Here is a 12,639-nt window from a genome sequence, read left to right as displayed (position 1 = left end):
CACCCCATCTCAGCTCCTCTGCTGCTGAAATCCTCATCCTTGCCTTTTTTTTTTACCTCTAGACTTGACTTAACTATTCTAACACAGTCCTGGCCACCCTCTCTCATTCTGAAGCATAGAACCATAGAGAGGTTACGGCACAGAAGGAGGCCATTCAGCCCATCATGTCTGCACCTGCTGAAAAAACTAGCCATCCAATCTAATCCCACCTTCCAGCACCTGGTCCGTAGCCTTGCAGATTACAGTACTTCAGGTGCAGGTCCAGGTACCTTTTAAATGAGTTGAGGGTTTCTGCCTCCACCACCAATCTAGGCAGTGAATCCCAGACACCCACCAACCTCTGGGTGAAAAAGTTTTTCCTCATGTCCCCTCTAGACCTTCTACCAATCACCTTAAATCTGTGCCCCCGGTAATTGACCTGTCTGCTGGGGAAAGGGGTCCTTCCTGCCTATAAGATCATAAGAACTAGGATCAGGAGTAGGCAATTCAGCCCCTCGAGCCTGCTCCGCCATTCAATACGATCATGGCTGATCTCATCTCGGTCTCAACTCCACTTTCCTGCCCATTCTCCATAACGCTTCAACCCATTACTAATTAAAAATCTGTATCTCCTCAAATTTACTCGATGTCCTGGCATCCACCGCACTCTGGGGTAGTGAATTCCACAGACTCATGACCCTTTGAGAGAAGTAATTTCTCCTTATCTCTGTTTTAAATCTGCTGCCCCTTATCCTAAAACTGTGACCCCTCGTTCTAGATTGATCCACCACAGGAAGCATGCTCTCTACATCTACTTTGTCAATCCCCTTAATCATCTTATATACCTCAATTAGATCTCTTCTCATTCTTCTAAACTCGAGAATAAAGGCCTAACCTGCTCAATCTCTCCATGAGACAAATCCTTCATCTCCAGAATCAATCTAGTGAACTTACTCTGAACTGCCTCCAATGCAGCTACATCCCTCCTCAAGTAAGGGGACCAAAACTGTACGCAGTACTCCAGGTGCAGTCTCACAGTTGCAGCAACACTTCCCTACTTTTAGACTCTGTTCCTTTAGCAATAAATGCCAAAATTCCATTTGCCTTCCTTATTACCCGCTGCACCTGCATACTAGTTTTCTGCGATTCATGCACAAGGGCACCCAGATCCCTCTGCACCGAAGCACTCTGAAGTTTCTCTTCATTTAGATAATTTGCCTTTCTATTCTTCTGACCAAAATGGATAACCTCATACTTATCCACATTAAACTCCATCTGCCAAATTTTGGCCCATTCACCTAACCTATCCATATCCATTTGTAAATTTCTTATTTCTTTTTTGCACCTTACTATTCCACCTATTTTAGTGTCATCTGCAAATTTGGCTATAGTACCTTCTATCCCTGCATCCAAGCCATTAATATCAAACCGAACCCTGTAGCACCTCACTAGTTTACATCTTGCCAACCAGAAAAGGACCCATTTATCCCTACTCTGTTTTCTGTTGGTTAGCCAATCCTCTGTCCAAGCTAATAAATTTCCGCTAACCCCATGTGATCTTACCTTGTGTATTAACCTTTCGTGCGGCACCTTATTAAATGCCTTCTGGAAGTCCAGATATACTACATCTACAGGATCCCCATTATCCACTTTGCTTGTTACATCTTCGAAGAACTCGAGCAAATTCGTCACACGATTTGCCCTACATAAAACCATGCTGACTCTGATAGATTGAGTTTTGACTTTCTAAATGTCCTGTTATTATTTCCTTAATGGATTCTAACAATTTCCCAACGACAGCTGTTAAACTAACTGGTCTATAGTTTCCTACTTTCTGCCTCCCTCCCTTTTTGAATAAAGGCATTATATTAGCAATTTTCCAATCCACTGGAACCTTTCCCGCATACAGGAAATTTTGGAATATTATAACCAATGGATCCACTATCTCGGCTGCCACTTCCTTTAAGACCCTAAGATGTAGGCCATCAGGCCCTGGGGACTTGTCTGCCTTCAATCCCAGTAGTTTGCTCAATACTTTTTCCCTAGTGGTGGTGATTGTTCTAAGTTCCTCCCTTTCTATAACCTCTGCATTACCTGTTAATATTGGGATGGTACTAGTGTCCTCCACTGTGAAAACTGAGGCAAAATATTGATTTAGTGTCTGTCATTTCTGTGTCCCCCACTATTGACTCCCCAGTCACATCCTCCAAGGGACCAACATTCACTTTAGCTACTCTCTTCCCTTCTATAGATTTATAGAAGCTTTTGCTATCATTTTTATATTTTGTGCTCATTTTCTTTCATAGTTTACCTTTGCTCTTTTTATTACTTTTTTAGTAACCCTTTGTTGATCTTTAAAAGTTTCCCAATCTTCCAGCCTGCCACTGACTGGCCTTTGCAATATGGTATGCCTTTGTTTTTTGTCTTTATTTATTTATTTTTATTTAGAGATGCAGCACTGAAACAGGCCCTTCGGCCCATTGAGTCTGTGCCGACCAACAACCACCCATTTATACTAATCCTACATTAATCCCATATTCTCTACCGCATCCCCACCATTCTCCTACCACCTACCTACACTAGGGGCAATTTACAATGGCCAATTTACCTATCAACCTGCAAGTCTTTGGAGGTGGGAAGAAACCGGAGCACCCGGTGGAAACCCACGCAGACACAGGGAGAACTTGCAAACTCCGCACATGCAGTACCCAGAACTGAACCCGGGTCGCTGGAGGTGTGAGACTGCAGTGCTAACCACTGCGCCACTGTGCCGCCCTTTGTTATCCTTGACTTCCTTGCTTAGCCATGAGTGTTTTATTTTCCCCCTCTTACAATCTTTCTTCCTCTCTGGAATATATTTTAGTTGGGCGCAATTTAATATCTCCTTAAACAACTGCCACTGCTCATCAACTGTCCTACCATTTAGTCTTCCTGCCCAGTCGACTTGGGCCAAATCTGTCCTCATGCCTATGTACTTAACTTTGTTTAACTCCAGAACGCGAAGTGTGGAACTCCAGTTTCTCCCCCTCAAATTGAATTTGAAATTCTAGCACGCTATGATCACTCTTCCCTAGAGGATCCTTAACTATGAGATCATTAATTAATCCCACCTCATTACTTGATAACAAATCTAGAATAGACTGCTCCCTGGTTGGTTCCACAACATATTGCTAAAAAAAAAATCTCTAATACATTCAATGAACTCTCCCTCTTTGCCAATTTGATTAATCCAGTCTATATGCATATTAAAATCACCCATGATAATTGCCGTACCTTTCTTACAAGCCCCCAGTATTTCCTGGTTTATACTGTGCCCCACTGCGGTACTACTGTTTGGGGACCTATAGATTACTCCCACCAGGGACTACTTTCCTTTGCTATTTCTTATTTCTACCCAGACTAATTCTACGTCTTGATCTCCAGTGCCTACATCATTTCTCACTACAGCACTGTTCTCTTCCTTTACTAACAAAGCTACACCACCTCCTTTTCCTTCCTGCCTATCCTTCCAAAATACTGAGTACCCTTGGATGTTCAGTTCCCAAACATGGTTTTCCTGCAACCACGTCTCAGTAATCGCCACTAAATCATACTCATTCGTCTCTGTTTGTGCTGTTAACTCATTAATTTTATTCCGAATGCTTCATGCATTCAGATACAAAGCCTTTAAGTTTGTTCTATTATCAAATTTCCCTACTCTTGTACGATTCCTTGGTGCAATATGACATTCACATGTTCTGTCCCTATCATTTATTTTCTGGTAACAATCAGCCTCACCACTCACCTGCACTCCTACCTTCTCCTTTTGACTTCCTAATTTTCCGTGCAACTAAATCCTCTCCCCACCCCCACTATTTAGTTTAAAGCCCTGTCTACAGCCCTAGTTATGCAATTTGCCAGGACTCTGGTCCCAGCATGATTCAGGTGGAGCCCGTCCCATCGGAACAGCTCCCTCCTTCCCCAGTACTGGTGCCAATGTCCCATGAATTCGAACCCATTTATCCACACCAATCTTTGAGCCATGCATTTACCTCTTTAATCTTATTGACCCTGTGCGAATTAGCTTGTGGCTCAGGTAGTAATCTGGAGATTATTACCTTTTTGGTTCAGCTTTTTAAATTTAGCCCCAGCTGCTCATATTCCCTCAGCAGAACCTCTATCCTCATTCTACCTATATTGATGGTACCTACGTGGACCACAACAACTGGATCTTCCCCTCCCACTCCAAGTGCCACAGGGAACTGCATCTATGCCCCTAACTATACTATCCCCAAATACGACTACATTTCTCTTTTCTCCCCCCCACTTGAGTGGCTTCCTGTACCACGGTGTTATAGTCAGTTTGCTCATCCTCCCTACAGTCCCTGCTCTCGTCCACACAGGGAGCAAGAATCTCAAACCTGTTGGACAAGGGCTGAGGCTCCTGCAATACTACCTCCTGGATCCCTCTACCCGCCTCACTCATAGTCACACCCTCCTGTCCCTGACCACTGGCCGAATTTAATGTAGTTACTGTAAAGGGTGTGACTGTCTCCTGAAACACAGCATTCAGGTAACTCTCCCCCTCCCTGATGTGTCGCCATGTCCGAAGCTCAGACTCCAGCTCATCAACTCTGAGCCGGAGTTCCTCGAGCAGCCAACACTTGCTACAGATGTGGTCACTAGGAACCACAGTGGGGTCCACCAGCTCCCACATCATGCAGGTACAACACATCGCCTGGCCCTGCATCTCTATTTTATTTAATTAGATTTTAATTTGTTTTTTAAATTTCCGACTGGTCTTCAGTTTTTAATCTGTAAAATATTTCTCCTATTCACCTTTAATCTGAAATCAACTTAGAATAGGTAATTCAAATTAGCAGTTACTTATCAACCAACGAACTTATGGTTTTCCTGTAATGTCACTTTGTTTTTACTCCCTTAAATTACCCAAAAATTAGATTACTTACACTAGGAACCTTGATTCCCTTTCTAGGTCCCTCAAAATTTTTTACACCTCAATTAAGTCACTCCTCAGCCTCCTGTTTTCGAAGGAAAACAACCCTAGCCAATCCAATCTTTCCTCATAGCTGCAACTTTCAAGCCCTGGCAACATTCTTGTAAATCTCTTCTGTAATCTATTGAGAGCAATGATATCCTTTCTGTAATCTGACCAGAACTGTACACAGTACTCCACCTGTGGCCTCACCAGCGTTTTATACGTTCCTGCATTACATCCCAGCTTTTGTATTCTATACCTCTGCCAGTAAAGCATTCCATATGCTTTCTTTACCATAATAATAAAAGCAAAATAGTGCGGATGCTGGAAATCTGAAATAAAAACAAGAAATGCTGGAACCACTCAGCAGGCCTGGCAGCATCTGTGAAAAGAGAAGCAGAGTTAACGTTTCGGGTCAGTGACCCTTCTTCGGAACTGACAAATATTAGAAAAGTCACAGGTTATAAGCAAGTGAGGTGGGGGTGGGGCAAGAGATAACAAAGGAGAAGGTCCAATTCTCAGCTATCCACTTCACTGTCAACTACGTGGCCATTTTTTGTGTCATCTGCAAATTTCCCAATCATGCCACCCATATTTAAGTCCAAGCCATTTAAAATGTACCACAAATAGCAAGGGGCCCAACACAGAGCCCTGTGGAACACCACCGAAAATCACTTTCCATTCACAAAAGCATCTTTTGACCACTACCCTTTGTTTCCTGTCACTGAGCCAATTTTGGATCCAACTTACCACCTTCCCCTGTATCCCATGGGCTTGCATTTATCTGACCAGTCTGCCATGTGAGACCTTGTCAAATGCCTTACTAAAATCTATGTCGACCACATCCACTGCACTACCCTCTTCAGTCCTCTTTGTTACTTACTCAAAAAATTCAATCACGTTAGTGAGACATGACCTTCCCTTAACAAATCCATGCTGACTATCCCTGATTAATCCATGCCTTTCTAAGTGGCAATTTATCCTGTCTGTCAGAATTGATTAATAATTTACCCACCACCGAGGTCAGACTGACCGGCCTACAATTATTTGGCCTATCCCTCACACCCTTTTTAAACAATAGTACCATGTTCGCAGATTTCCAATCCTCTGGTACCTCGCCTGTATCTAGTGAGGATTTGAAGATGATCCTCAGAGCATCCACTATTTCCTCCCTGGCTTCCTTTAACAACCTGGGATGTGGCGATTTATCCACTTTCAAGGACGTCAGACCCTCTAGTACTTCCTGTCTCTTTATGCTTATTGTATCTAGTATTTCACACTCCTCTTTAACTACAGTGTCTGCATCATCCCGCTCCTTTGGGAAGACCGAGACAAAAAACTCATTAAAAGCCCTGCCCACATCTTCTGCATCCACGCACAAGTTCCCTTGTACATCTCTGATAGACCCTACCCTTATGGGTTGAGCTCAGAAATAAAAAGGGGGCAGCCACACCACTAGGAGTGTACTATAGACCCCCAAATAGTGAGAGGGAGCTAACAAGATGGATACAGAACTGGCTCTGTCATAGAAGACAGAGGGTAGCAGTGGAAGGGTGCTTTTCTGAATGGAGGGATGTGACTAGTGGTGTTCCGCAGGGATCAGTGCTGGGACCTTTGCTGTTTGTAGTATATATAAATGATTTGGAGGAAAATGCAGCTGGTCTGATTAGTAAGTTTGCGGACGACACAAAGGTTGGTGGAGTTGCGGACAGTGATGAGGATTGTCAGAGGATACAGCAGGATTTCGATCGGTGGAGACTTGGGCAGAGAAATGGCAGATGGAGTTTAATTCGGACAAATGTGAGGTAATGCATTTTGGAAGGTCTAATGCAGGTGGGAAGTATACAGTAAATGGAAGAACCCTTAGGAGTATTGACAGGCAGAGAGATCTGGGTGTACAGGTCCACAGGTCACTGAAAGTGGTAACGCAGGTGGATAAGGTAGTCAAGAAGGCATACGGCATGCTTGCCTTCATCGGTCGGGGCATAGAGCATAAAAATAGGCAAGTCATGCTGCAGCTGTACAGAACTTTAGTTAGGCCACACTTAGAATATTGCGTGCAATTCTGGTCGCCACACTACCAGAAGGACGTGGAGGCTTTGGAGAGGGTACAGAGGAGGTTTACCAGGATGTTGCCTGGTCTGGAGGGCATTGGCTATGAGGAGAGGTTGGAAAAACTCGGATTGTTTTCACTGGAACGACGGAGGTGGAGGGGCAACATGATAGAGGTTTACAAAGTTATAAGCAGCATGGATAGAGTGGATAGTCAGAAGCTTTTTCCCAGGGTGGAAGTGTCAATTACTAGGGGACATAAGTTTAAGGTGCGAGGGGCAAAGTTTAGAGGGGATGTGCGAGTCAAGTTTTTTACACAGAGGGTGGTGAGTGCCTGGAACTTTCTGCCAGGGGAGGTGGTGGAAGCAGATACGATAGCGACGTTTAAGAGACATCTTGACAAATACATGAATAGGAAGGGAATAGAGGGATACGGGCCCCGGAAGTGCAGAAGGTTTTAGTTTAGGCAGGCATCAAGATCGGCGCAGGCTTGGAGGGCCGAATGGCCTGTTCCTGTGCTGTACTGTTCTTTGTTCTTTATTCTTAGTTATCCTGTTGCTCTTAATGTACTGATAAAACATCTTTGGGTTTTCTTTAATTTTACCTGTCAATAATTTTTCATGCCCTCTCTTTGCTTTTCTAATTTTCTTTTTTACTTCACCCCTGCACTTTCTATACTCCTCTAGGCTTTCTAAAGTATTATGTTTTTTGTGACCGTCATAAGCTTTGTTTTTCTGCTTACTCTTGCCCTGTATGCTTCTAGGTAACCAAGGGGCTCTATATTTGGCCATACCACCCTTTTAGCTTTGTGAGACATGTCTATACTGCCTGTCGAATCTCACTTTTGAATGCATCCCACTGGTTTGCCACTGATTTTCCTTCAAGTAGATGTATCCAGTCCACTTTTGACATCACCTCTCTGCTTCCACCAAATTAGAACTTTTACTCCTGTTTTACCTTTGTCCTTTTCCATGATTATGCTAAAACTAACTCTATTATGGTCACTATCTCCAAAATGGTCACCCCCTGCTGCTTCATCCACTTGCCCGTCTTCGTTACCGAAGACTAAAGCTAGAATTGTGCCTCTCATATTGGGCTTGTTATGTGCTGGCTAAAAAAGTTCTCTTAAATGCAGTTCAAGAATTTTGTGCCTTTCCCACTGTTTGTATCCCAATTGATATTAGGGTAGTTGAAATCCCCAACTATTATTACCCTATAGCTTTTGCACTCAGAAATGTGCCTACATATTTGTTCTTCTAGCTCCCTCTCACTATTTGGGGGTCTATAGTACACTCCTAGTGGTGTGGCTGCCCCCTTTTTATTTCTGAGCTCATCCATATGGCCTCATTGGGTGATTCATTTAGCATATCATCCCTCCTCACAGCTGTTATTGATTCCTTAACCAATAATGTTACACCCCCTCCTTTTTTATCCCCTTCTCTATCCTGCCTGAAAACTCTATATCCAGGGATGTTGAGCTGCCATTTTTGCCCCTCTTTAAGCCAAGTTTCCGTTATGGAATGATACCATGTTGCCATGAGTGTATCTGTGCCCTTAGCTCATCGGCTTTATTTGCTATATTCCCTGCATTTAAATAAATACCTTTTAACACTGCCAAATTCCTGTGCTGTACACTTTTTAATCTTTGCTTCTTCTGTCTTTCAGAGTCGCTTGCTAGTTTTTTCTGCCTCCTGTTCCCTGCCCTGAAATTGTCCTATCTGAAACTTCCCTTGGGCAACATGCCATCCTGGAATTGTGTCTGCGACCACAGAAATGCTTATCTGTTCCTCTAACTATAGAATCCCCTACCACTATTGCTCTGCTGTATTTTCTCCTCCCTCCTTGGACGGCTGAGCCACCCATGGTGCTCTGGTCATGACTCTCCCTGTACTCTCCAGAGGAACCCTCTCTCCCATCGGTACTCAGAACTGAATACCGGTTAGAAAGTGGGATGCCCTCCGGGGACTCCTGCACTACCTGTCTTGTCCTCCTTGTCTGTCTAGCAGCCACCCAGTCCCCCTCTGCCTGTGCTCTAAGTGACTACCTCCTGAAGCGTGCTGTCCACGTAGTTCTCTGCCTCGTGGATGCACCACAGTGATTCCAGCCACCGCTCGAATTCCAAAACCTGGAGCTGAAACTTCTGCAGCCAGTGACACTTCCTGCAGATGTGTTTGTCAAGGACACATGGTGCGTCCACAACTTCCCACATACCACAGGACGCACATTCCACTTGGCTGAGCTGCCCTGCCATACCTTAGCTTTACAAGCTAATTATTGCTAGTGTAATAAGTAGGATAACTTACCAGTTATTTGCCAATCAGCTTCTTCCCCTGTACCGTGGAGGCTGAAAAGGCAGAAAAAAAGACCAAAGAGCACCTCCTTCCCCTTGTCACTGAAGTCCCTGATGCACCAACTCTCAGCCTTGCAATCTGTCCAAACAGTACTTTCTAATTAGTAATTATGAATCAATTACACCAACTGCCCTCCGTAAACCTGAGGCCATCCAAAACTCTGCTGCCCGTGTCCTAATTTGCACATAGTTCCATTCGCCCATCACCCCTGTTCTCACTGCGATACATTGGTTCCCCAGGTAAGCAATGCCTTGATTTTAAAATTCTCATCCTTGTTTTCAAATCCCTCCATGGCCTCACTCTTCCTTATCTCTGTAATCTCCACCAGCCCCACAACTTCCCGAGATATCTGGGTTCCTCTAGTTCTGCCCCTTGAACATCTTTAATTTTAATCATTCCACTGTTGGTGGCCATGCCTTCAGTTGCCTAGGCCCTAAGCTGTGGAATTCCCTCCCTATAGTGTTGGATAGAGCATTAAGCAAGAAATAACTGGAGTGTGTAACAAAGGCAATGGAAAAATCGTGGGGGACTTTAAACTTCATGTGGACTGGACAAATCAAATTGGCAAAGGCAGTCTAGAAGATGAGTTTGAAGAATGTTTTTGTGACTGTTTCCCATAACTATGTTCTGGAGCCAACTAGGGATAAAGCTATTTTAGACTTGGTATTGTGCAATGAAGCAGGTTTAATTAGTAATCATTTGGTATAAGATCCTTTGGGGGAAAAAGTGATCATATAATTAAATTCCATATTAAGTTTGAGAGCAACATACTCTAGTCCAAAACAAAATTCTGAAACTTAAAGCCAATTTCATAAGTTTGAGGGGAGAGCTGTCCAAGGTTCATTCGGCAGACTTGTCTCTGAAGGGTGTGTGTGAGTGCAATTGTCAACATCAGAGTGTTGGTCAGGGATCAAATCTGTTTACCAATAGAAGTTAGACCACTGACTACACATTCCAATGTAGCAGATCTAATTAAATCCAAGAGGGACTCTGCCACCTGCGGTCACGTACATACACCCGTTTATAAATTTTCCACGCAACTGGCAGAATAAAAATCCAGGAAGGGTAGTGTAAGTGCAGGGAATATGTTAAATGGATAATAGAAAATGTTTCAGGGATAAAGATGTCTATTTTAAAAAGCAAAAGGATGCACCTTTTGGTAATCAGATTGATATCAAAGGAAACATGACCTGATTCTGCAACACAAGATAGTGTCAGGGTGCTTCTCCTTCAGATGAAATACTCAACAATGGTGAGGGAGCCTACCTAATGACTTAATAAAGAAACAGAGTAAGTTAGAATAGGTGATGTACAAAAGCAACTGAGACTGCAGTTAACCAAAACGATTTAACTTGCCATCAGGTGTCTCCTAGCAATTTCTAGTTTGCTCTTTAGTGAGCTAATGTAACATAGCACAAATAACCTTTTTGCTGTGTCTGCTGTTTATGTAGATGCTATAGATATTCCTGTACTGGACATTTACATTTTTATGTTGTAGCCTGAAGATCTACGAGATATTATCGAAAAGGCCAGGGAAATGGAGCAAAACTATGGTCACTATTTTGATGCAGCTGTTGTCAATACGGACTTGGAAAAGGCATACCAGGAGTTAATTCGCCTCATAAACAAACTTGACACAGAGCCTCAGTGGGTTCCATCAACATGGCTTCGGTGAAAAACAAATAATGAAATGACTAGGCCACTTTTCATCAGTTTGACAAAGTTACCATTAATGGAAGACGCAATGTGGAAAAAGAATTAACAAAATATTTGCCATTCCATTTTATACCAGCACTTGGCGGTAGAAATATTCATGTAATTACTATTGGTCACTATTTATAATGTAAATATAGATACACTTCTGACATTGACTATCTTTGAATCACACTGTACATAACCCTGGGTCCAGGCTGTACTGATTTAACCTTTTAGGTGTGGTATTTTTATATTTTCTTTAGGTTTCAGACTTGCTGGGGGACAGTTCATATGTTCGAGAATTTTGTGAGGATTAAGTATGCAGACAACAGAATATATTTTTATGAAATAAAATAGAATTCATAAATTCCACCATATAGATTTTTATATTATAATAGTTATTGTTTCTTCATTCCTCCTAGCAGGAAAAATACTCTAGATTTGAGCAGTTCAGAGGCTTGCCCAGTTAGAAGCCTTGATCGTTTTAAGTTTTTAAAAAGATGTGATTGTGTGAACCTGATTTGGGCAGACTAATAAATTATCTCATGATCAGAATGTTTGATCAAAGACTGGAATCGAATTATTGAATGTAACTACTGTACAGTAAAGCAATAATTGGCACAACAGGCATCCTAAGCAGCTGCCTTTTCAAAAAAATAATCAAACGTGAATGTCTTAATTTAAAATAAGTCCTGTTGAAATCTTTTCACATAATTTTGATTAGTAATGTTTTGTGTTTTTTCTCTGAGAATAAAGTTTTTAAACACTGGAATTTCATGACTGTTCATTGCTGGAATTTGCCGAACAGTCTTCAAATGAATGATGTATGTTTTCCTAATATTGTCTATACTGTATTTTGTACAATTTTTTTCCAGTATTAAACTAATAGTGCAGAGGCACTGGAGATATGGTGCGCTTTTCCACCTTTGATGCTTATCTGCTTGTACTAAAGCAAAGCCGCATCTGTGAAAGGTTGAAGGGGTGCATACTGTAGGGGCAAGTGGGTTTTGTTTTTAAAAAGAGGGTTTGTTGACATGCTAAATGACTTGTATAACCTTTGTGGCTTCAATCAAGTTCATTGGGCAGGCATTTGGATGTGGCATTTTCAAATTATGCAGCGTTTAACATGAAGAATCCATCTATATTAGGGGTACAATCTAAGCATGCAGTATACCTGCATTCACTTCTAGAAACTATTTTCAGAGCCTTGACTGCACATGGAATGTTGTAAAATTGTATTTGTAGATTTTCAATAAAACAAATCACTCCTGGCTGATGTCTGGTTACATTGTCACATTGAGAGCTCACCAAGATGACCTGCAATTTTAGTGTCCTGCAAAGATCAGGAAACCGTTAATTCCCACAAATGGGTTTTAAGTGTAATTATTGAAAATTGATGCGATTAGGTGAATTTTGAATGTTGGCTCTCAGCCAAAATGTTTGTTAGTACAACCTGTGTTATTTTAAATGCAGAAATGGCAAATAACAGTAACGCATCCCTTCAGTTAAATAAAAACCAAATGCTTAATTATCATCACTTAAAACAATATGCTAACATTGAAATTAATTCCAACTCCAAGAAAC

General features: G+C 42.2%; 1 protein-coding gene across 2 annotated transcripts in view; it reads left to right on the top strand.

The window, feature by feature from the left end:
* Positions 1-12,326, top strand: part of LOC137373898 (protein PALS1-like) — a 144,757-nt gene extending 132,431 nt beyond the window's left edge. For both annotated transcript variants that reach the window (XM_068039440.1, XM_068039441.1), the window contains exon 14: positions 10,859-12,326. In XM_068039440.1, the coding sequence (XP_067895541.1) occupies positions 10,859-11,035 (177 nt within the window). In that variant the 3' untranslated portion in view covers positions 11,036-12,326. The remainder of the gene's footprint in view (positions 1-10,858) is intronic.
* The last annotated feature ends 313 nt before the right edge of the window (positions 12,327-12,639 follow it).

The sequence above is a fragment of the Heterodontus francisci genome, chromosome 9, assembly GCF_036365525.1.
Source record: "Heterodontus francisci isolate sHetFra1 chromosome 9, sHetFra1.hap1, whole genome shotgun sequence".
Lineage (NCBI taxonomy): Eukaryota > Metazoa > Chordata > Chondrichthyes > Heterodontiformes > Heterodontidae > Heterodontus > Heterodontus francisci.
Note: the sequence above shows the minus strand (reverse complement) of the source record. Positions and strands in the feature narration are given on the sequence as shown.